Source organism: Ascidiella aspersa, chromosome 3, assembly GCF_963924565.1.
Source record: "Ascidiella aspersa chromosome 3, kaAscAspe10.2, whole genome shotgun sequence".
In the NCBI taxonomy this organism is placed as follows: Eukaryota; Metazoa; Chordata; class Ascidiacea; order Phlebobranchia; family Ascidiidae; genus Ascidiella; species Ascidiella aspersa.
Genome location: NC_139449.1, coordinates 8,002,759 through 8,029,013, shown reverse-complemented (window position 1 = coordinate 8,029,013; position 26,255 = coordinate 8,002,759). Strand labels below are relative to the sequence as shown.

The following is a 26,255-nucleotide window of genomic DNA, read 5'->3' as shown; positions in this document are numbered from 1 at the left end:
TTAGAAGTCCAGTTATAGGGACAATTTGTGACATTTCTGAAAATTTCATGCGAGCGAACGGGTCACGGTCTGGTCAGAAAATTATTTTACTTCCACCCTGCTAATACTTCACAAATTGAGCATCACATATCTAAACATGATTCTGGTTGATTTTTTTATTTGATTTAGTGTCCTTTTAGAGCATAATGGTTGGAGGTTGTAGTAAGACGTAGTAAGAATATCAAAGCCCATACAGAAGTAGGTATCATTTTGAACGTTTGGAATAACTCTTTATTCATTTTCAACATCATGAAAATGAATAAAGAGTTATTCGAAACGTTCAAAATGATACCTATTTCTGTATGGGCTTTGATATTCTTAGTGTCCTTTTAGTTTGTTTGTTTTTCGGTTTTTAAAGAAAAAGGTTGCAGTCTGATAATCTTTGCCATTTAAATTTTACAGAAAAATTTTCGTTTTCCATTTAAATGGGTTTTGAATTTCCTTTAATTTCTAGTGTTCGCTAATTCGGTAATTTAACTTATGTAATCTAATTTGGGAAACTGAAAAGTTCTAATTTTATTTTTAAACCTTTGAGAAAAAAGTTCGAATGAACCAAGATGTATAATACCGAGCCATGGTGGTACAACCGATCGCATTATTCCGTTAACAAGTTTTGCCGCACCCACTCTGTATATTATAAAGTGATGCGTGGGCCAACCTCAGAACATTAGGAATTCAGTTGATTTAGAGTTTTGGTCGGTTTACCGCTCAAACGAATTCAATTTAAACGTATTTTTTTTAATTTTAGGTAATATAGGTATGGAATTAAGAAGAAGGTAAGTGCTGCTCCTGCGCACTGCAATATGTGTTATTCCTAAAAAAACAATTTTGCGTGGTTAAACATTGGCTTTGATCCTGTTTATTTGGGCTGGCGATTTCACTTTTTGATTTTCGTTCTGAAAAATAGAAGCACGGCGGCGAGGCGCGCCTACATGACATACCGCTGACTACTGCGTGGGTGCGCAGAACATAAGACATTTGTTGGTTGTAGTCGTTGATTGGAATTCGATAAGCGGCAGCATAGACACTGCAGTCAAACTTGCAATAATATTATTAACAGTAAGAACCTGAATAACCTGTTTACGGTTTGCGACACAGCCCAAGCCAGTCTGTCAAGAAATCTTTGTGGCGTTAAGATACTATCGCCTGCGTAAATAAGCCTCGTAATTATTCCAGTATTGTCAATCTAAATTGCCCTTCTGCCAAAACCTCCCCGTATTTGCCAAAACCTCCCCGTATTGGGTTCCTTAAATGAAATATCTTCAATTGACCTGCGACCACTTATAAGAGAAAGATGCGCCGTTCAGACTGGCGCGTTTTACCAGAAAACAAATAGCTAAAGAAATGAAGGTGCTTCAAAGAATTTTAGTATACTCCGGCCGGAACCTTATTCATTATATCAGAACGGTCCTGTGTTAAAGTTCTCTTTAATGTTCGTTTAAATAAAATTAATCAAACTAAAGTTTGCTTTCGATAGTTTAAAAGGGAGTTACAGTCAATATCATCGTGGAGAAATTGGACGATTAATTATCCAGTCAGGGGTCAAAAAACTTGCACATGAAAATTTAGGGCAAAATACGTCGTGGGCCCGCAAGAGACATCCACTTATTTTGAATAAGGCTATAGTGAAACTCGCACCTATCGCGCCAAAGCCTAGGTCGTCGATAAATCTAGTTCAATTTGTGTTGGATTATCACGCTTAGTCTGATATAGCTTCCGGCTTAGGAATACCCGCAAAGTTGACGCCTGTAACGGGGCTGTTTCGCGCTCAAACTATCGCAAGCGCATAAAAAATGCGTTGACTTTGCAATTACCGAATGTCACGTCGACGCACGAAAGGTCATGTTGTCGGTGACGCAAAACGCCGAAAGGTCGTCGACGTAAAAGGTCACGTAGGCGTCAGAAAAAGACCAATCGCAAACCTAAACTATAGAAATCTAAAACTGTAGTATCCATCCAATCAACGCTCGCGCTATAGGAGCACGTTTAAAATAGAAATCCAATTGCTTTTAATCGTCGTTGAAATATTCGTCTGCAGACAAGCGTCATTTCGAGTCTGAGGTGGGTGTACATTTTTGCGTAGGCAACGTTTTCGTTGCCACACAGCAAGATCTCAGTACTCAATAAGCCCTCATGCTACAAAAAACTTTTCTTTTAAACGAGTACCTCTCTGCACAATAAGATTCCATATACCTTCGATAAACTAATTTTAACCAGGGCTTTATATAAGTAAATATATGTCGTAATTTGTTATACTGGAACGCATATAATATTTCGAAAACAAATAACTGTATTTTTAACGATTGTGTAAGTTCAACTTTGACTATACTCAATTTCTACAAAGTTTTTTTTTCGTTGTTTGGTGCAAAGAAATAAAGGTCGCTTCACAAGTTTGGCCAGTGGGGGCACTTTGCTCTGCGCGCAATGTGCTGTTGACCGTTTTCAATTCCTTTAGTTCCTAATTTGTTTTAGTGTCTCTCAGGCAGAAGAATATACCCTGCGTAAATGTATTTTTTTCAAAGCAGTAAGTTGCGCATTCAGATGGTCGTGTAGGCCTAATATTACACAACGGTCGGCAATCGGCGGCTTTTTCATCTCCGTGCGCTCGCTCCCGCCACTCAGATACATTAAGCTCATTGAGAAGAAAACGTGAATACATTTTTGGTTTTGTTACTTTTTTGTAAGAATGAAACATATGTACACACATATATGTGTGCTTACAACTGAGTTTTTTGTAAGAAATGTTTATTTCTACAAATGTTATAGCTACTATACCCAGTGTATTGCCCCAAACTTCATACTTATCACATATGTTGACGATTTCCTGTTTAGGATAGTATATTGATTTTTGCGGGGACTATATAAAAGCGTATTATTAGCGCTTAATAATAATTGTATCATGGTTGTGTCTTTGTGTGTTAGACCTAAGCATTCGTTAAATTAGCGTTCGGTTTCTGTTTTACCTATATACAGTAGATAATTATGAGTTGTCTCCAAGAAGTTTTTAATTCTTAAGGAAAATAGAACAAATGGCTCTTTTATACTTTTCAAAGTTGCTGTGTGGCAGCAGAACAAGGACAAGCTAAATGATAAACAATCAAATCAGGCGTAAAAATAGGCGCAACTATTGATGGTAATGTCATAAAGAGATGCATGATAAATCGGAGTATTCCTACATTTTTGTCTTCGATAATTGGCTTTTTACCTTCTCATGCAATGCTGTCCTCAGATCAATTTACATGTTTTCATTTGTCCATCAGAAAAATATGTGTTTAAGAACTTGGATCAAACGTTTTGACTTTTCAAAACAAGCATTGCCTCAAAAAGTTTTTCCAATTAAACAGTTTCATTCGAATAAAGAAAAAAGGTAACATTAGAGATGCAACAGTCTACTAAGGGCTTCGTAGATACATATAAACTATTTTTTAAACTTGCCCTTGTTCTACAGTTTGTGGATAGCTGTATCTGGTACATTCTGTGTGGATGGCGTCAGTATATTGTGAGTTGTGAGTTAAACCTATTTTTAAAAGAAAACACAGTTAAAAAAGCAAATAGTATTCAATCAAAGTAAAAACACTTCACAGTCTATGTCCTTAAAAAGATTAACACTCAATATCCCAAAAGATATTGAAACGCTCTTTTATGTTGACTGATGTCTACAGGGTCGGTGTTTTGAATCATTGAAATTGCGAACAAGGTAATACTTCGTGTTACTCAAAAGCAGATTGATGAATAAAGAAACAAAAGGATGTTGTTTATGCTTGAAACCTGGCGTGATGCGTCGAAAAACCTTTGCTTTGAGCGTTATCCGGGCAAGTACAACCTGGCATCGAAAATAGAAAAGCGTCAACGGGTCCCTTCTCCATAAAACCTGTTTAAAATTTGGTTTCCGATACAAAGGTATTTTTCAAAAATCACTTGTTTGTGCCAGAATAAGCCGTCGCCAAAAGCGATATCACCTCAATTCACGTCCTTATAGAGTTCGTGTATTGATGTGCTAGGCTCCGTTTTAGGACCTAGGGGCTACAACGTTATTTCTGTCCTTCATATATGGTCAAGAGACTTGGCAAAACGCTAGGAAATCTTCGCAAGGATTGCCTCTGTCAATCACGCTGCGGGAACAATGTTTTGGGCCCGGAAAACTCTGTTGTGCCTCGCACGGACGTCGTTTAGCTCGCAGCTTCCAGTCCGGTGCCACCGTGCGCCTATACTTCCGTCGTCGTTAGGCTTGATGACATGCAAAATAGCGTTGAGGACTACGGTGCGACCGCGAAAAAAACACATTGTATAGGACCGATACCCGTCTGGCACGAATCTAACACGTAAATTCAGGTCAGGTCATGTCTTCTTGGAAACCGGATGACAAGTACATGTTAGCGATCCATGTTAAGAGAGCAAAGCAGATTACGTTTGCTGTTGAATCCGATGTTAACAAATCTAGTGCAAACGAGAATTGATTCAAGACAGCGAGAATTAACAAGTTTGTTTTAAGAAGGCATTCATAAAATGAATTAAACTGTATTAGGAAGTATTCATTTACTTTCATTTAAAATTGTGGTGACATTTCAGCGTCATAAGTTTTGTGCAAATATATATTTGCAATTGAAAAATTGCCGTATTATTATCTTTCAAAAAATAATCTACGTTTTTCCAACATGGTGCGATACCGACTAGGCAAATAAACACCCAAGAGTTTTTTGTTCATTTATCGAAACATTATGTTAATTTTTCGATTAGAGCGCTTTTTTTTAGGCAAGCGGTGTGATCTTCATTTTGGTTGTTTCTCCAGGTCTGATTCGCGCGAGTAAAAAATAACAATAGTTTATTTCGCAAGGCGCATTCCGCGTTAAATAGGGTGATTTGCAACAAATTACAAGCCCGAGAGTGGCATTGTTAAAACACCAATCTAAACCGGTAGCACACCTCGAAGCTCTTAACACAAACCGCAACTTTGTAAGTGGACTTAAACACCAGGTAAAAGAGCTTTGAAGTTAAGTTGGACGAATTGTAAATCCGCGTGGGAAAGATTCAATGCGTATATATATAACTGTTTTTAGAGTTTTTTGCAGAGATGTTTTCGGAAAAATATATTTTCAGTTGTTTATCGAAAAAGGTCATTCACATTTATTTTTTATTCGAGTAGTCGTTGTAACATGTCGCGTTACGAAACAACTGTTGTTTCAAGGATTATGCAAGCGATAAAATTAACCCGACAAATACACAATCATTCCCAAAAGCTAAACGAGCTGATTCGATCAGCAACGCAAGAAATCGTGATGTTTTATTTGCCACATTGAATTTTCCAGTTTAATCCGATTATAAACATAGAAACCTATTCAAGACATACAGATAAGAATCGGAATATCCCTGTGTTTGCCAAGAAGCATAAATCGCGCAAAACAACAATGGAAGTGTGATGACAAAGCGGACCTCAAACAAGATAATCTGTAATCAGCATAAAACTTTCCGCACGTATTAATGCCTTTTCGCCTAACCGGAGTGTTTTTATATTTACTCGAATCTAGAGGAACATGTTTGCGAAGTCAACACTAGCCTTTGTCTTGTGAATGTTTCCAAAGCCTCTAATCGGTCTTAGGACTATATTTGGCGTCCGACAACGACCACGTTCAACAAAGGTAGTCATGATCGACACTTAAGTTCGTCAGTACATTTCCATTAAATAACACTAACTGGAAGGTTTCGTGAACGATTTAGATCGTTTAATGTCAATTTACTTAAATTTGGAACAAGAAATAAACAATTGATATGATTTGGGAATTTCCATTGCTAGAACATCACATACAAGTTTATGATTTACTAATGCGATTACAAACGTATGACCACGTGTACACCTGGTTTGTTTTATAAAAATAATCCAAATAGAAATTTCCTGTAGTATAAAAGCCTAAGTTGAATTGTGCTTTGACACAATGTGTATATTGCGATTGTCAAACTAAAATTTTCGCTTTCATTTTTTAGCTCATCCAAATAAATTCTGTCACTGTTTATCATCCGAATTCAACGGAGAGTAATTCTGTAAATTTTTCCACATTTTTATAGGATTTAAAAAAATCGATATTTTCTTCTAGGAAGAGAGAAATCAGGTGGCACTGTAAAAAGACAAATTGTATTTGATTCCCGACAAGCTTTCGCACAACCGTGCTTCATCAGGTCAAAGTATAATATACTTCAAAAAGTATAATATAGAGAATCAAATACAATTTGTCTTTATACAGTGCCACCTGATTTCTCTATTTAGAATTAGACAAATACGGCAATATACAAAGATTCTTCTAGGAAGTTTTTGGCTTACTTCAAGCACTGCAACATTTAAACCCTCATCAAGGTGGTTAAGGTAACCTCTAACAACAATCTAACACAACTGACCTGGCAGCTTTGCTCCCTTTTCGCTCAGTTCGATATTGGGGGTGACTTTGGAGATCACCTCGGGGCCCGAATGTACCGTCGCCTCCTCGGGGGTGACCCGGGTCTCGACTAGGGGATCCTGGTCACCCGACCCGATTGCGTAGCAGCCTAGAAGCCTGACGTCATCGATTGCCACGTCACCGCGGTATTCTTTCCTCTCGGATTCGATTATAATCTATAGGCGGAGCATATAGGTTTAGTTTTTAATCGTTTTGATTTAATTTTACGATATTGACGTATATAGTGTTATCTGTGAAAAATAGATCATGTTAGGTGGTTAGCAAGCAAGTGCGCACACACTTATACTAAGACAAAACAAAGACAAATCTGAACCCAATGGAAGAGAATGAACAAAGTCAGTTAGATAAAGAAGCAATACAGTATATATATAATATATGTTTTTTCATTCCATGTGACAGATTCAGTTGATCCAATATAATACTTACTATCTATATAGTTGAGCTTAAGATCAACGTGTGGATGTTTATTATAAATATTACAATACTGCCTTAAAATTAAACAAAACGTCAATAAATATTGTAGCAAAAAAGACGAAGGATTTACCATTTCGTTGAACAGTTAGGTACATTTTAACTATACGACTTACCGTCTTAAAAATGCAGTATTTCGACACCATTGTGAAGCATAACGGTCTCATACACAGAAGTATAGGTAGCATTTTGAACTTTTCGCATATAGGTTTATTCATTTTCACCATATCCAACACGAATTGTGTGGTGTTTACCTGAAATGGCCTGTCGAGCACTTCGGTGGGAATCTGGACGTCGGCCTCTTTCCATCTGCCGCCCTGCTCCCCTCTAAGCATCCAAGCTGGATCGACGAGATTGTGGACGTTTCCCTGTTCCACGATGAATACGCGGAGTGGCCCAACGCTAACCCCGTGCATGTGGTACCTGTACGCAAGACAAAGGTCACGATCTTGTGATATTTGCTAAAATAAGTGATAAATATTGACTGTGGCGCCGTCGTTTAGCCTCTACAAATAAAAATTAAACAATTTCTTATTCGAAACAATCGAAGAAATGTAGATCCTCTTTCAGAGTTAAGCTAGTTTGAGACGCATATTTTCAGTCAGTTACAACTTACAGATATATTTATACCGACGCCAATCAATTTTGAAAGATTGTAAAACGCATGATACTAGTGGGGTAGTCACCATGTGTCTTAAACGACATATTTTTCGACGAGCGCATGTTGGGAAGTACCCTTACTAACTCTTAAAGAAGTGAAACTATTTTACTAAGCATCAATACGTGTACCTCCAAAAACGTGCACCTCAAAAAACCTAAACCTAACTAATATCTGTTGCTCCAATCTCTACTTTTAAGCGGCTATATAGACACTGAAAAATATTGCCATATGTGCTAAGACATCGCCATAATTTGTGAAACCAAAAAAGCAATGAAAATAATATTATTATTAAATCATTGTAATAATCCTGATTGGTTTGACGACTGACCATTTACTACTTAATTGACTTTACTTCTCGCCCAGCATTTTATGGTAAGTCACCATTTTGACGCTTCGTTCCCTAATAACCTGGAAATAATTTTGTTCAACTATATCAACTTTTTTTATTTGGCTATACGAACGACGTCATTTGGAGATCAATCTTAATCGCCTCGTAAACCAATAACGACATCATTGGTGGTATTTTACCCGAAAACTATAATAATCGGGATACAACGTGGTATTGAACATAAAAAAGCATACTAACAGAGCTTGTTACTAACCAAAATTGAAAGGTTGGCCTCGCGTTTTCCACACAAGTGACCGGCGGTGAGAGGAACCTTGCTTTGTGGCCTTCTTCTCTTGGCCAGGATGCTTCCGCGTACATGTACCGCCCGTCTGTGCACAAAAGATTCTTGTCATATTATCGCGTGAGGTTTAATTTTGTTAAGAATCGTCACCCTGCATGACGCTAAGCAACCGCCCTTGCCACACAGACACGTATACTTTACGATTTTTAACGTAGAGTAAAACTAAGATAAAAGAACTATATGATATACCATAATATATTCGTCCTTAAGAAATCACTATTCTCTTACCAAACTTATCTCATCAAAAATTTTACATTTACCAGTTGTTGTTTTTTTAAATAAAAATTATTCTGTTAACAAATCGTCCAGTTAACTCTACGTTTTGATATATAATCTACCCCTCAGAGAAACTACCACCGTTTAAATCAAACCCTGAAATACTTTTTTGTAGCCTGGTCTTTTTGGTTGGCTCAGATTCTTTTCTAAGCTCTCATGCGCAAGCAAAACGAGGTCAGCAACAAACTACCTGCCGTAGGACTCGAACTCACAACCCTCGGAAAACGTGGCATTTGCGTTAACTGCTTAGCATGCCTTAATCTTAGTGATTTTATAGGTTGCACAACATTTTGTCTATTGTTGTCCATTAGGAAATGTCGGCGAGGTTTGATGTTTCATGATTTTAATTTCTACAAAACAATGTTTTGGCAAAATATCCTAACTTATTTCGACGTACAGCTGAACAACATCGTCTTAGGAATTCTTTTTTTGGTCGAAAATCTTGTATGAATATGTGCCGCCTGCAAAATTATTTTATATACACTTGTCAGTAGTTTGTCATAAAAAGAAAGGCTGGTGGAATAGAGTTAACTGACTGAGATTTTTAACCTCATACGCTATAAAAAATGGTAATCACCCAGCAATGACGAAGGCAATGTTGCGTTTCTTTGCAAATATGCAAGAAGTCAAATGGTATACCTACTATAATATGCATCTTTGCGTTTCGGTCAGCGTTTTAGTCGGTTAAGGCCGGATGGATGCAAGCTAAGTGCCAAGTATATGTTACAGAAATCTTTACCATTTTTAAGGTACGGAATAATTGTAGTTTTCGCGAAATTCCGACCAAACTCGTAGCCAGGTTGTGCGGAAGGAAATATTCGAATCAGGCCGCTTCTCTTTAGACCGTTTCCGACCGCAGCGCGTTCGTTCACCACAGTTGTGCGAAATTATCTCGTAATACCACGGCAACTACATGCAATTAACGCATTAAATCGGCATGGCGCGCTCGACTGTCGAATCGACGGCGAAGTTTTAATCTGCACAGGAGTATAAATATTTATTCGAACCACTTCGGATTGAAATCTATCGCAGGCCGCAAATTCCAATTTCCGCGAAACTGCAGCAGCAATTGCTGAGCAGGTTTGAAAATACTTGAGTTTTCAACTTGACATTCCGTCTAAATGAATTCCTTTGTTCAGATAGGTAAGAGTTGGCGAAGTGCAGTGTAAGTGCGTTTAGTTGGAAACATTTGCCATTTTGGTACATCAGTCCGTCTCTGACATGCCACCAGCAAAATAAATAAGACAGACCATTACAAAAAATTCTATTGTCCAGCAGAATTAGTTTTACAAATTTAACACTTTGCTTTTGCTTACACCGTTTTCCTATTAATCACTTGTTCATTTCATTTTGTTTTTATGGTTTGTTATCTCTAGTTTCTATCTGATCTGTAGATCGTAAGCAAAACCAGTGTTAAACAATATAACACATGGTGTCATTGTCGTTTTTTGTATATAGTTAAGGTTCTCACGGCTTCCTCTAAATCACTCTATTTTAATTGTGTGGTCATGAGTTACTAGGGCTGACTTAATTTGTTTATTTACCGATTAAGAATCCAAATTCTAAACAATAAACCAATTACGTAAGAAACGAAATATCTTTTAAGCTATTCAACTATAAGTAAACGAGGACATTTTGTTGCTAAAACTCTTAGAACCAGCGTTCGAGGTAATCGTTTAAAGACATTTGAACATCATTGAAACAATAGAGAAATCCGTGCTCAAATCCAATTAAGGTTTTAACTAAAATTTCCTAATGGCTACATGCAGTAAAAATCCTAATAATTAAAGTTGAGTAGACGTTGTCTTCCGTTTCGTTTTTGCACAACTTTATTCTGTTACTATAAAACGAACAAACCAACCTTTATTGCCTATCGTATGGTCACGATCAGGACCAGTGGAGACGGTACCGGTTTGTCCTTGGTTCGGCATCCAGTTGAAATCATCGTCGGACATCTGCATCCAACCACAGGTGTTGTTTTCGAAGTTGCAATCGATCGAAGCTGCAAAAGTAAGAGTATCAAAATGCTGACTGACAAACATACTTGGGTAATTAAACAATTGTAGATATTTGCCTAAGAGTTTCATATTACGGAAAATTGTAATTTGTCCAACGATGTTTTTCAGTTTCTCAGTCGCAACAAGTTTTCAGTTAAAGAGTTAAACGAATCATTGCCATTCGAATTTCGATAAGAAAAATAATTAATTTAAATTGACCTCGAACGGAATTAAACTATACTTTTAGTTTAAAATTTAGTTTATTTCTAGATTTTGCGAATCTAAAAGTTTAAATCCTAATCTAAAATTTGGGCAAACGGAAAACTTCTAAATTCAGTTCTATTTTTTTTTTAATTTTATTATTCAATAAATTTAGTGGCCAAGTTCTGTTATACTTCGGATCTTGTCGGTTATTAAGACCACAAAAAAGGCAATCTCAAAGCCAATATTAGGGCCTTGCTTGACCAAAAATGCTAGAAACTGTCTGTACACGATTTTCGTCCTAAAAACGTTTCGACTTTTTGCACTTGAACGGCGTTTAGGTTGTGGTATAAATTGAAGAAGTACCAAGACCAGTGTGAAGAGGAATGAAAACATTACACAGCGCTTCTCGATCGATGGCTTGCAAAACTTTTACAGGTTTCTGGATTTATTGTCAATTTTTTGGGCGGGAAAAATCTACAATCTGGGCAAACACTTTAAATGATTTCCTCAAGTTTATTATGAATCATACATCATCCACCGGGATCACAGTTATATAAACACTATGTAAAAGATAATGCACGATTGAATTGCGCTTGTTATTTGTGATTTTTGTTTCGTCTATGCAATTTAACCTGGGCCCTAAAACAAATTCTTCGCAAAAGTGAAAAAGACTATTTTTGGCTTTTCTTTCCAAAGACCTTTTATTTTCTACTGACCTCTGACGCAAGGAGCTGCCGATATCGCGATGTCGTCGACAGCGATGTCTCCGCGGTAATTTTCTCCGTAAATCGCCTCGAAAATAATCTGAAAATCGAGCAATCAATTACTGTTGTTTTAACATTATCAGTGTTTGCAAAAAAGAAATCATTAGGTTTATAGAAGAACCTTACATACCGCATATGATAACGTTTTAAAATAAAACCTTAGACAAACCTTTCTGTAATGTACAAAATAGTAACAAGATCTTTATAAATATTGCGATGCGTGATTCCACATGACAAAAACTGGTTTCTCTCCTGCTTAAGGGAGTACGGATGATTTTTTCGGCCATTTTGTTTAAATAAGGTAGGTATAACATTGCATCTATATCTTCATGTGTCTAACGAGAGATATTAAAACAATCGTGGGAAGGAACATGGTAATACATCTGGTATAAGTGGATAAAGCAGTGATCTATATCCCACACTTCAAATGAGTATTGCACGCCATAAATATATGTTTGATTGTCCGAATAAAAGTATAAGTCTTAAGGAAAAAATGCCAACGCAGCAGCCTAAAAGTGGGTTCGAACGCGCCAAGTTGTAATCAATCGTTTAGTGTTGTAGCGTTGATTTATAATATGTTAAAGTTTGCACTGAAGGTGCATAGGAAAATGTTGCATAGGAAATGGTCTTTCGAGAGATCATTCGTAAAGAGAATGCCACATTTCAAGCGATATAGTCCACAAAACGGTAGCAATGCTCACATTCTAGCGGTATAATTAAAACAGGTTCCTCTGGCAATATAATAATATATATTGCCAGAGGAACCTGTTTTAAATATACTATGCCTGGTAGCAACAGCATATTTATAGCGGTATAAGTTTATACGCCAGGAGGCTGATATGTGTGTCAAGCTTGTTTTTGCCGGCAGCACTCTGCGTTTGTTGCAACAGCAAAGTCACGGACACGCCCGGAAACCGCAAAGTGACGTTTTGCGCAACTTAGAATGCAAACCTTCGAGTTTCAAAAAATAAATCGACAAATATTTAAAAAAAATGTTCAGTGAAATAGAAAGCAACAAAAGTTACAGCTAAATCGTCGTTTTTAGGCTAAAATGCTGTTGTACAGAATACTAACCACATTAGAAAGTCAGTTTATAGTAAGATTTACATATTTTAACCTTTAGTGGATTCATTTTAGAATGACGTCGCCCTTTAAACTCGCTTGTCTTCAACCAAATGCATTGACACACTAATTAATTAGAATAACACCTTAAAATCGTTTGCCAAAATCAACTCAAATTAAAAAATTCCAAAATTTCAAATTAGGTTTCAATTGGAATAATTGAATCGGTGGTAAGCGTAATGCTGTCTTCGCTACGTGCCGCCAACATACATTTTTATTCCAAGGGCGGAAAAAATTGTTTCAAAGTGCATTCCTTACTCACAAAAACAAATTTACCTATTAAAACACACTTAACGACAGCATTCAATTTGGTCGCGACCATCCGCTTTTTCGAAAATAAAACGCAGGTTTTATGCAATGACTCAAACATGTTTGCCTTAACAATTTTCTCTCAAACTATTAACTTATCTGTGTATCCTATATTCAATTGAATGAAAGCGTCACTTTTCAAATGAATGAAAACGTCACTATTCCAGCATATGCTTCGTACTTTGGTATACGGTACGTCGTCTTCTACTCCTAATATGATGACATAATGCCTTCAAATGTGCCGTTTTCGTACGACGAACCATGTCGTAATATATTCGAAAGCAGAAAAATAACCTATAGGCATTTCCATGACCTTGGCAAGTTGAATCAAAAACTAGCGGAAAATTAGCACATTTGGGCCTGAACACGGCCCATTAAGCGTTATCTGCAAGTAATCAAGGTCTGTACAGTGTACAGGTAGCCTTAGGGTTTAGCAGAATTATCACTGGGTGCTTTGTAATTAGCCGAGCCGCAGAATCCGAAGCAGCGAAAGGCGCCGGTTTAGAATAACCCGCAAATGTGTGGTCGATGAGGTAACTTCCTTTTCACGCATGCTGTTCATCGCGCGAAACACTTAATAGATTTTCGCCCTGTTCACGTTTTATTTTCTCAATACCAAATCTCACAAAACGGGTTCAGTGACAATCATTTAGTTTTTTTTTTTTTAATACCGGTACCCACTTGTCAACATAGGACACTTCCCAAGCAAGTTCGGGTGATTTCAAGTTATTAAGGTGAATTTGCAACGAAAAACCAAGTAGACTGCTTTAAAAGTCTCTTCGTTTGTTAAATTAAACTTTTTCCTACTTTGTTTCAAGAAAAAAACGCAGGTTGCTTTTTTACCTTACATGTTTTTTGTTCCCCTAAAACGTTAAAGTTGCGCTTCCGAGTGTATTTGTCTCATAAATGTAGTAGGCCAATGCACCTCTGTATGTAATTATTGCGCCTGTGATTGTTTCATGTTTAAATTTGATTTATACCTTAAAGTTTGTAGCCTTGAATGTTTTGCGCTCTTGAAATGTAACTTTTGCTTGTTATTTTAAGTCGTGCCCCGAAACAATGCATTCCTTGAAAATTGTACTTTTTTGATTTCTTGGAATGTTATTCGTGTCCCTTAAAGGAAATATGTCATAAATGTTTTGCGCCGTGAAAAGTAATCTGCTTAACCAAGAGATTATGGTCCCTGTAACATAATGGTTTGTTTTTTTATTTTTTAAATTTAAATCCGTGTTTCTTAAAAGATTGTCTCGAAGAGTTCTCAGGCGTTGTGACTTTTTGTTATTTTGGAAGTTAACCGTTTTGTATCGCAACCCTGAATACTGCGAAAATATAAATGAAATGCAAATGATACCAGGAAAAAAAAGTTAACATTTGGACATTTTCTATTGGCTTGTCTGGAATTGCAATTACAAATACCAGAGGAGAAGCTTTTCGATTTATATTACTATGCCTGGTAGCAACAGTTTATATATTGCCTTGTCTATTGCAACAAGGCGATTGTAAAAAAAAGTGTTTTTGTAGGAATTATGCTGCGAATACTATCGATTTTGTAATGTGCTATATCGGGTCCGAATAACCTATTCTTCTTACCCGCGTTGGTTTGACGACTGCGAATTGAGTTTGTTGCCGATTCCACCAGTCGCCGTCTTGTCCGAATATCAGCTTCTGATTGGCCGTTTCCACTGACCAGGGACCGGACAAATGGACGATCATGTCTTGAAGCCGTGACGTCATTTCGCGCGTGTACACGTTGAGGTCCCGGATGTCGGATCCGTGCATGTGATGCCAAAAGCTAATATATAAAAGAAAAATGTTTATAACATAGCTGCCGGTTTGAAATTGCGAAAGGTTTTTTTTGCAATGTAACGCGGTACTCGGTGGCATCACCAAAAAAAATTAGTTTGTGGATAACTATATAACAAACTCCAGTTTGCAAAGAGTTCAGTAGTTTGTCGCTGAAGTGAGCTCAAGTCTCTGTACATCAAAATCAAGTTGCGAGAAATGTTTAAAATTGCCTTTTGACTCCTTGGTCTAAAATTGCCTATTTGACTTGAAGTGCTAGATTCTCAAACTGAAAGCCCTAACTACTATCAATCACATTTTATTTACATGTTTAAAATACAATTTACTTTGCATATTTTTGTAAGCATAACTTCAAATACAGCATTAGGCCTATGAAGTCGGGCTATTGTGTGTCTGACTAGAGTGGTGAATTCGCGATGGTTTGCTACAAGGTAAGATATGTTTGTGTTCACAATTCAGATATACATACATAGAACTATAACGGGCCATTAGAAAAGCATGAATATAGGCGATGACAAAGGTGCGTTTGCTTTCGAAATCTGAATTTGTGTATAATTTTTGCCAACTAAACAATTCAGATGTTGCTACAAAATAATTGATTAATGAGAACTTTCCGCAGCAACGTCAGAACCTTAAGGAATCCTAAAAAATGCTATTTTTGAACAAAAAAATAACAACAAAATTATGGGCGATCGTCTCCTTTGGGAAATATCTAAAAATACATTAATGAACTCTTCGGTGTTTTGCATATATAATCAACGTGGAACTGATCAACAATTTCAGGTCCGGTTTTACCGATGACGCAATCCACTTAAAGATACCTGAGGCAGTAATTTCCGGGCCGAGTGATGGCAGGGCTCATTATTCTCGCCTTATCGCCTCTTTTTCGCGGGTGAGACGTCTCGATGTAGATGTAGTAGCCACCGTTCTTCTCTGCAAAGCAAGCGAGATGTTTCACAAAATAAAGAAAATACCAATATCAATCATACAGAAGTAGGTAACATTTTAAACGTTTCGAAAAACTCGTTATTCATTTTCAACATCTTCATTTTCAATGTTAATAATGAATGAAAACTTATTTGAAACGGTTAAAATAATAGCTACTTCTGTATGAGCTTCGAAATTCTTATTACGTCTAACTACAACATCCAACCAATATGCTCTAAAGACAATAACGTATTGCGCCTGCGGATTAGAGATCGTTGGTTGAAGAATATATTTGGGTAGTTTGCGAAACAAACGTTGTCATATGTTATATTGGTGGCAATGTGCCGTCTTTTCTTTCTTGTGTAATGCTATTTTGCTGTGATGTACACTGTACAAGACCCGTGTTTATTGAGAACGCCAATGGTGTTCATGAAAATTGCAAATTGTGTTTATCTAATAACTAAAATCAGGTTTTAAGTTTTTTAATTTCAAAAAAGAAGTTTCGTGAAAAAGGTTCTTGATATCCAAAACGTTTTTTTTTCCTTTTTTCCGGAGTTTTTAAAAAAGCGATTTAAAAAAGTTTAGGAAACCGTTATCTGAAAGATAATGCCGTATATGGTTAAATGTGTGAGTTCAAAGAGGTTTTCACGCCTCCAGCTTTGTTTACGCTAATGGCAACCTAGAGGGAAACACCCGGTCGTGTTATTTTGTGAATGAAAACGACAAAAAAGTTTTCGTTGTCGTCAAAACCTCTCCACGTGCAAAAACCGATGCTATAGTCGGTTTGTATTTTAATATCTACTTTAGCTCCCATTTTACGACTCAGGTTTAGTCGTATTTAATATAACATATAATGGTAAAACACAAAATAGCAATTAAAGATAAAATTCAAAATAAAAATAATATATAATAACGAAATCCAATAAAAAGCATATAATAATAAAATCTAAAAAATAGCATAAAATGATTAAGTCAAATATAAAAAGAGCATAATAACAATAAATAATTAAAACAAATGACTGACACGGAACCGAAAAAGTTTACAATGTTAGATATATATTTTTATATATATTTGAATTCACAACCAAATTTTTAGAAAGCAGCGCTAGTAGTTTACTGGCACCACAAATGACCCCCCCCCCCCGTTACAAAATCGCATGACCAACCCTTCGAAAATGGCAAAATGGCTGCCATTAGCCATTTCGGCCGGTCACGACCGAACCAAAATACACTGTTTTATTGACAGAAAGAAAACCGCCTCGTCGAATACAGCCACATCCAACGGCTACAATTTAACAAGCTGAACTCGAGCAATTTAAGGTCGGTTACAAAGTGTTGCCAGGCGGCTTTCGAAATTGCTCCATAACCGTAGGGGGGCGAATTCGACGGAAACGCCTTAAATAAAGCGATGCCTTTTGCGGCAATAAAATCGCGGCACATTCGCAGTAAAACGCCAATGATGATGCGTCGCTATTTGTCTAGATGCGTCAGTGCGAACGCGCGCGCCATTGCGACAGTGACGTAAATGCATTACGCATAATGGCGGCGTCGGGTTTTAATTGCATCCCGATTAATTGCGCCGCCGGCGACCCAAGTAAAACTCTTGTTTGTCTGTTCCCGGCCAGTTAAGGCGAATTTAAACGTCGACCACGGAGTTAATTGTCTCGAGGAATTTTTGGACTTCGCGTATTTCAACGATTTCCTGGAATATTTGAAGACTATATCAGACCATTTAAAACTAAGGGTTTTTTCAGCGATTTACATGTAAAATACGTCAGTTAAAATAATAGGGAATACAGTTTTGTACACAAATGGCATCTTTAGCTCTATCTCCGGTTTTGTAATTCGTTGTAGCTGAAGTCTATGCGATTCGTTGTTGTTCTTATGTGGTAAAATTTATCCACAGTTTTCATAAAATAATAACAATTCATCAGTTGAAAAGAACTATGCATTTCGGTTGCACCTGTCATGTACCAGTAAGCCTGTGTTAAACTTATGGGGAATAAGTTTAACACAGGCTTAGTCATACATGACAGGTGCAACCGAAAGGTTTGGCTTTGGAAAAATAGCTTTTGCCTCAGGAATTTAGTTCAGCTTTAAAAAGCTAACTGTAATCAAGCGCGCACACAATTTCCTACATAAATAAACACCGAGTTGATAAATGTAATGGAAATTAGTGTTATCAGTTAGTCTGATCGTTAGTCTGTTTCGTTTTTTAGTTGCCAAATAAAATCCTAGGCCCACCCGATTAACAGTTGTGATATAAAGTGCGTAAATAGCACTATTTTAACAACCAAATTCGACAATTAAACTTAATATGACCATTTTTAAATGCGAAACTTTGAGCATACGTTACATTGCGTCTAACAGCTTTGTCATATCAGGATCAAACCCACAAACTTTGGAACACAATACACGGGTTTCTTTAGTAATTTCAATAAAAATATAAAATTCATAATATTCGATAAAAACGACATATCGGAATTTACAGACTGAAACGTCTGAAACGTCTGTAACTTCCGACATGTCGTTTTTCGAATATTATGGTTTTCATATTTTTATTGAAACCCACAAAAAAAAAAAAAAATTACCCATGAACAAGCTTATCGATTATATATAACAGCGTTGTCAATCAAGATATGTCACATTCAACGTTTCACAAATTACTCTAATAAAGCACTGGTCAACAACTTGTTAACTACCTCGAGTCGTGTGATCCCACGGTGGGCCAGTGTGTTTGGACGGTGTTTCCCCCTTAATGCGAAGCCAGGAGAAATCCGAGGTGGTGTCGTTTTCCCAGCCGCAATAACCCACGTCGAAATCACACGAGAATGACGTACGGTTTGATGACGTCACTCTTGCACTGGGTCCGCTGCTCCGTTTGGCTGCGAAATGAAAATAGTCGTGTTCGGTTTGTTCGGTAAATAAGCCCTTTTATGGGCAAATATAACGCCTTTGCTAATGCATTCAAATTATGTCTTACTGACGTGCATTCAATTGACTAAAATTGATAGTTTTGAATGTTATTTGTTACTAAGTGGATTATCAAAAAAAAAAAAACTTTAAATAAATAATAATCTACGAGTGAATGAAAAACATGTGACCCTGAATATAATAGTTTATGCCTTCTAAAAACGTGCTAACAACGTGGTGTTTGTAAAAAAATGGTATGTATTGTACAACTTGGCAGTATATACAGTGTTTTTACGCAATCACAGGTGTATGAGGAAATGTGTAGGACAAAACAGAGATTAATTACGAATATTTGCATGACTACGTAAATCCTATTGACGCAAATAATGAGTCATAAAACACCGCTTTTTCCACTGCAGGTGAAACACATTTCTCCAATTTCAGTGAGAATTGGTCGCATTAAAAAAACATTTTAATTTTCCTTTTACAATTTGAAAATACGTGCTTTCTTTTAAAAAATTGCGGTTTAATCAAATTATCAAAAATAATCTTGTTTATATGGTAATATTTGATGCTTAGTAAGGGCGTATACTTTCCTCGGTGAAACATGTACTACACTGTTACTTTGTAAATACCTTGAAAATGTAATACATATCAAACGCAGGGGTGGAAGTAGAATAAATTTCTTATCGGAATGCAAAAAAAGTTTCAGAAATGACGTCAGAGAGTTACGTCATAAGTGAACGTCTAAACAAGTAACCTAAGGGAGCCTGGGGGTATCATATGTGGTGCACCAATTCAAAACTTAAATCTTAGATTGAATACATTTATGAAGATATGGGGTGGTCGGGTGAAGAATGAATATGGCCTGGTGCAAACGAATATTTTTTTAACCGAAAGCGGTTCCGGACCGTTTTGGACTACTTTTAGCACTGCGTATATTTGCCAAAAACAGATTTTTACCTTGGAACATAATGCTTGGAGGTTGTAGTAAGACGTAATAAGAATATCAAAGCCCTTACAGAAGTAGGTATCATTTTGAACGTTTCGAATAACTCTTTATTCATTTTCAACACCGAGATTTAAGTGAAATTTCCCATCTCGATACTTCAGTATAGGTTTTGATATTCTTATTAGTTTTTTACCTCTTTCGTTCGTTTCCTGGCATTGCGTTGCCGTTCCAAAGAGGATCGCGACGAAGACAAACGACAAAAACAAATTGCACATTTCAGCAGCACGGTAATAAATAAAAACTAAAGATAAAACACGTTGCCGATCGTTGGTTCGGCGTCGGAATCTGTTGAAAAAAACGAATATAATTTATAACATGATTTTAATCTTGCAAGCAAGCAAAAAATCGCGGATGTTCAATATATAAAAATAAACACTTAACCTATGCGTTGAATTCCTAATTTAAGAATGAGAAACATCTATTTATTGAGACAAAACTGTACAGCGGGAAAACACCTTGGAAAAAAATTAAAAATACTTGAATAAACTCCTTATGAAATCAGCATGGGCATTTGCTTTGCGGTTTGTAATGTTGTAAAATTTGAAAAACAATACAATAACCTGGGCTGGATGAGCATAAAAAGAGTCGGCCTGTCATGTGTTATAACTGTTATGATATTGTCAAAACGCCCTGTGCCTTTACTGGCTTTGAACTTCGCATGACATTCGCTAATTGTTTAACGTGCAGTAAGTGCGCGTAGCATTCAACGAAATCCAAATCTGACACCAAATAGGGCAGAAACTCCACTTTTGGGCAAATAAGGGTAAAGCAGAAAGCAGCCAAACACGGGTCAGACCGAACGTAAACGACTTCCGACTGAACAGGAGGTTCGGAAGATTGATTATTCTGCAAGCAGTAAGCAAAAAAATCTTCACATCAGGAAGCGTATTGCATAACTATACCCTTATATGCAAAATGTGAATTGGAATAATGAACTTATAGAAAAATCTAACATGTAAATTAATACAAATAACCCATTACTTGATGTTTTCTATTATAGGAAATATGATTAACGCCTCTTTACGATTTAACCACCGGAACAAGCCTCACAAAATGTTCCGGGACTTATGTTTCACCTCTCCCGCTCTAATACGTACAACTGTTATATTTAAATGTGCACATGATGATCCATTTGAAAGCGCTTGGCATCTGCGATATATTGCGGGGTAGATTCAAGACCCGACAAATGGACAAATAAGTTTGAAGTTTATAAACGATTTCGGAATTTTGCCGGAAGAACAAGTTTACAATTGGAACAATGCCTGGCGGCAACAGCATATTCAGTGATTTTGGAATACCAGCATAAATTGTAAATGCCAAATACGTTACTACCTTTTTACGATTTTTAACCCTTGGTAACTGTTTCGAAAAGTTCAATTGAAAAAGGTCTAAACCGGAGCGTACCGCTCGTGGCACTTTAACCGCCACTTCAATTGCATGTTACCTTCGAACGGCGGCATTCAAGCTTACCTTAGCGCCGGCGACAAAACAGTCGCGGAAACACGAGTCGTAATTACGGTCGAAATTACGACCTCGATCTTTGTCATAAGTCAAGCTCACAAAATGAACGAGTGCTGTGGCACCTGGTTTCGCTTACACTGACTGGGAAAGCCCTTTTTTAGACATTCTGGCCGCACTCCTAAACTTCCAACGCGAGAAAGAAGTCGGTAATTAACTAATCGCATTAACCATAGCCAACGTTGCCCGTCAAGCAGAGAACAGTTTAAGTGGCTGACGTAGGGCATTGCACCTTTGCTACAGCAATCTTCAGCGCAACAGTATCTCAACTTCAAGTTGACTACAGCTCGCTAATAACCCTCGGGGCCCTGGACACCGGCGCTTTATAAACTACGGCCGAGCCGAGCGAAGAAGTTTGTCCTGCTGCTGACGCATAACGTCGTTCACGCCAATTCGATTCATAAAAACACGAAAAGGGGATTCCCGGCGACAAGAAAATAAATGTAGTTGCAATTGGTCAATTTTAAGCTAACACAATGTGTACAATCGATTCAAATGGCTGACGATTGTTTATGGTGTAATGGGGTAAAACTGAAACTTTTCGAAACTCTATAGTCGAGTGAAAGAAGCAGGTTGCCCTAAACCACTGTTTATCAAACTATTTTTAGCGGAGGCTCAAATGTTACGCGTAAGTATAACAGCTAAGCATTTGGTTTGTTCACTGAACTTTTTGTAAGTTAACAAAGCATGTGCAATTAGCATAAATAAGTTGATTTCAATTTTATTAAAATGATTCGTGTCTACAAACCCAGCATTTTACTCAAGTATTGTATAAAATGTTGGTCAGAATCTACTTTGGCAAAACTAACCGAGAGACTATTTCTGCAGTCGGCGACTCAAATTTGCGTCGCAATTCATTAGTTAGAAAGTACTTCAAACAAAATCCAAGTTGTCTGCAATTACAAACAACTGTAAAAATAAAAAAAATGTAAAAATATTTAAAAATGGCGTAAAGCCCGTAAACTAATGTGTCATTGTTGAATCCCTGGGGCAAAAGTTTAACAGCCGAGTCATCCAAGTAAAGGCACGACTACTATGACAATACATCTAAAATGGGATTATAATAGCGCAAATATCGGTTCCTCTATGGTCTTATAAGTATGGCGTTCCAACTGATCGAAATAGTGTATTGAAGCAAAAATACAACCTGGCAGTTATTTCTTGCTAAGCAACAGTCATTGTTATTTTAACCGGTCATTCTGTTTCTTTCGATTGAACGAAAGCCACAATAGTTCGCGAATACAAAATAAAATAGTTATTAAGCAGATCATTTCTCATCGCGATACGCCAATCTATAACCTATTTGCGCAAAGTTGGTAACCTAATAATTTTGAATAAAAGCATAACATTTTTTGATAAAATTTATGCTGCCAATTTTGTATGTTAGGAGGCATCTCGCCCTGTAAACATTTCTGAGTCATTTCTATCTATGAAATAGTTTTATAGCAATTCTAAAAGTCTAGACAGCTATTAGGCCCCAATTGGTATCGAGTCATTTGATATTTTTGATGTATATATAGTGGAGAATCAACGACGCAAACACCACGCGGTTTCTGAGCGGTGCGTCGTGTTCGGTAAAATCTTTGCAAATTACAGAACTTAGCGTCGGCTATATAAAGAATAGTTTAAATTCATCTTTTAACATCAGGTTAACTTTACTAAAAAATAAGTTAGGCACCTGTTTATTTACAGGAAATAATGATTGACAACATGTTAAAAGGTTGTTTAACGTCCAGATGGTGTGGTCGTAAAATTTCAAATGAGTTTGTTTCACAACTATATAGGTTTGCATTGCGCACTAACAGTCAAATTTGTCAAATTCCAATCATTTCAGCATTTTCCATTAGGTAGAGTATTATTTATCATTAGACTGATTTATTCAAAAAATTACGTGCTGTTATTGAGTACAATTTGTTCCCTGAAAAAGTAACGAATATAACCAAAATTCAATCTAAAACGCATTGTTTATAGAACTAATTATAGTACGATACTAAGAAAAAATCCAATGCCTAATCTAATGTGTAGACCGTGAAATATAAACGGGCTAAAAATACAAATGGCCTCTAATATTCCACTGGCAAATGTGTGTTTATCTAATAGATAATTATTTATTATTTTAATGAGAAATTTACAGCGTCTACCAAAAGGTTTATGCTTGAAGGGCACTGTCTTCGAAAACAATACAATCAAGTCATTTTCCAAGATGTCTCTGCGTTTTCATTTTACTTTAAATTTGGATTGTTATTAAACGAAAACTAATTAAACTTTAGCCATGCCAAAGTTTGGATATTAATAAACGCCCTGTGGGTCAAATTCATCCCGTATGTTGTTCCGGGCGGGCCCGCCTAATTGCCCTGAGATGTAAATATAACAACCTTGTTATCAGCGATGTGTATACATATTAGTCAGGTTTCGGGTAAATATTGCTACGACCAGCCTTAATCCGTTGGCAGATAACGATAGTCTGTTATTTCTTTAAGTAATTAATGTGACATCCCAATTAAACGTTGCCCAAATAGAGAAAAATCTCGTTTTCTGTCGTTTTTCACATTAGGGCCACACACGGTTGAAAAGCCATTTACATGATCCTTTTATTAACAAATCGTGAGACAAAACGAAATGTTTAATGTTTTTATGGCAATGCAACCAAAGGTTAATGAAGTCATGTCGGCATGTACAGTGTTCGAGAAGAAAACATGATAAATCAAGCCTGAAAGTTCGTAATAGAAAATTGCGCTCGGCAACGATTTTTACTGGCGAAACACCAACACCATAAAAACGTCAGGTTTGACTTCTTTCCTGGATTGTCAATGTTGAACATAGATAAAGTAAGCGTCGGATTTGTCTTGCCCACATTAAGGAGTCCACAAATTTAAGCTGTAACAATTATAGCGTATGACGCAAATATATACACTTCTATACTATATTAGGAATTTTATGTAATTTCGTTCTTGGAAAAACAGTTTTTTAGCCCATTGGTTTAATTGATTTATTGCTGTTTTCTCAATATATTATTATATTTGTCTTGTTTTCACACTATGACCTGTTATTATTAATAACATCGAAAGCCAATACACGAACGTTCGAAAATAAATACAATAACGTTAAAAAAACAAAAATTGATCATTTTGCCATAACATGAAAATGAAAATACTTCACATGTTTCCACTAAACCAGTGGTTCTTAACCTTCTATGGTTCGTGGTACCCTTTGAAAGGCTATCGGCCCTCGTGCCACCCTACTTAAAAATACTTAGCGTTGTGTTTAACTGTTTGTACTTGTTTTACTTCTTTCTTTACCTTAATAGCAAGTATGGCTATTAATCAACGAATAAATGTACTCAGTTTAAAGACTTCTAAAAATTTAACAAAATCAGTAATTTTCTAAAAAATAACAAACCAGTCATTTTAATTTAAATTAACATAGTAGTCATTACAAAGCTTTATCTGCTATAATATTCGAGATGCTTTCTGAATTTTCGTTTTATAAATGCGTTACTATTACTTGAGAAATACGCTGTGCATAACCTCGGTAAATATTGGTCTAAAATTGACCTTGAGTAACCTTGCACCATACTTGCGTTTTACGAGTTTGTTTTGCAAGTTAACGCCCTTTAAGAAAATTGTGAATTTCTGCAACTGATGGCATTAGGCTACACCAGTATTCGGCAATTTTTTTTGTCGTTGCCTAAAGTACGCTTTACAGAGTCCCACTACGTAAAATCACTTCTAAAACAGTGGATATACGTGACGCATATGGCCCCTGAAAGGATTCGAAAAAATAATTTATAGTATACAGAAATTGAACTGTATAGTTATAAGTCACACGACTTACACGGCGCCTTGATATCGAAAACATCGGCAAGCCATAATGATGATATAAAACGAAGAAAACAGGTTACGCGCGAAGCGCGACAAAATTTTTGCGTTCACATATAAGTTGGCAAAAAAATATAGCTTGACCGGCACTCTCAGAGCCACATTTGGCACGCACTACTTGGCTACATATAAAGTAATTGTTTAGCCATAGCGATCGGCCTTTATCCAAACTGGCCAATGGCGAACGTTCGATTAATCGTAACTTTTCGTGATAGAACGAATCCAGTATACTTTAAACATGCCTACTGACGCGTCAAAGAACGTGTCAGAAAAATTTGTTACGAACGTTACCAGAAAGTTTTACAGTCATAATAAAAATGACACGTTTAAGTTAACTTGCAAATTTCGATATCAGTGATGCTTTTGGTTTCGCAATTCCAGGGCCACGGTTGACAAACCCTGCACTAAACATTGATTTTCATAAGTCAAACTTGAGCCCGAAATATTATGCGAGAAGTGTCCAACAAGGTTTATTAATGTTGTTTACCCTTATCGCTATAATTCTCTCAGATCAGTACGTTAAGCTATTATATTACAAGATTTGATGCGAAATCTTGACGTCTTAAAAATGCGTTGCAAATGTTAAAAATTTGACGGTTGATGGTCAGGGGCGGATCTAGGGGGGGAGGGGGGGGGGTCGGGGCGATATGGCCATGGTCCCCCCCCCCCCCCCCCCCAAATTATAAAATATGTACATTTTTACATTTTTTTTACTTAATAGGTAGTGGTGTACGAGCTTATGGCGCCATATAATGAATATTTCAAAAATTCGCAAAGCGGCGTTTTTCAGATTCGCAAAGCGGCGTATTTCAGATTTGCATCGACGGCTTAAGTGACCGTACGCTGACCTCGACTTTATAATAACTAACTTAAATCCAAGTACAATTAAAAGCTTTTGTGTTGTTAGTGCAAATCAAATTAGACACGAGTCCATTTTAAATACTTTTTGACTATTTTAAGTGTGTAAATGCGTAAAATTTTCGCCCTCCGCGCTAATGATCTTTATACATCCAGTGTGTTTACGTTTTGATGCTCTTTTTGAACTAGATCAGCGCTTCTTTACTGTTGCGCCGTGGAAAGCTGCCAAGTGCGTCGCGGACAAACGGAAAACGTATTTAAACATAATCGACATATATTTTTTAACCATTTTTTTTTAATGTAACAAAAACAAGAAATTTAAAAGAAATACCGACATACCAAAAAAATCGCTCTCGCTTCGCTCGCCA

At 36.7% G+C, this 26,255-nt stretch overlaps 1 protein-coding gene across 1 annotated transcript in view; it reads right to left on the bottom strand.

The window, feature by feature from the left end:
* LOC146159023 (MAM and LDL-receptor class A domain-containing protein 1-like) overlaps positions 1 to 19,903 on the bottom strand; it is a 41,389-nt gene extending 21,486 nt beyond the window's left edge. The window contains exons 1-9 of the mRNA XM_083384827.1: positions 19,767 to 19,903; positions 18,411 to 18,593; positions 15,603 to 15,714; positions 14,569 to 14,770; positions 11,500 to 11,587; positions 10,444 to 10,584; positions 8,220 to 8,334; positions 7,211 to 7,379; positions 6,427 to 6,640 (exon numbers count right to left, since the gene is read on the bottom strand). Of these exons, the coding sequence (XP_083240953.1) occupies positions 6,427 to 6,640; positions 7,211 to 7,379; positions 8,220 to 8,334; positions 10,444 to 10,584; positions 11,500 to 11,587; positions 14,569 to 14,770; positions 15,603 to 15,714; positions 18,411 to 18,593; positions 19,767 to 19,848 (1,306 nt within the window). The 5' untranslated portion in view covers positions 19,849 to 19,903. The remainder of the gene's footprint in view (positions 1 to 6,426; positions 6,641 to 7,210; positions 7,380 to 8,219; positions 8,335 to 10,443; positions 10,585 to 11,499; positions 11,588 to 14,568; positions 14,771 to 15,602; positions 15,715 to 18,410; positions 18,594 to 19,766) is intronic.
* Positions 19,904 to 26,255: the final 6,352 nt, after the last annotated feature.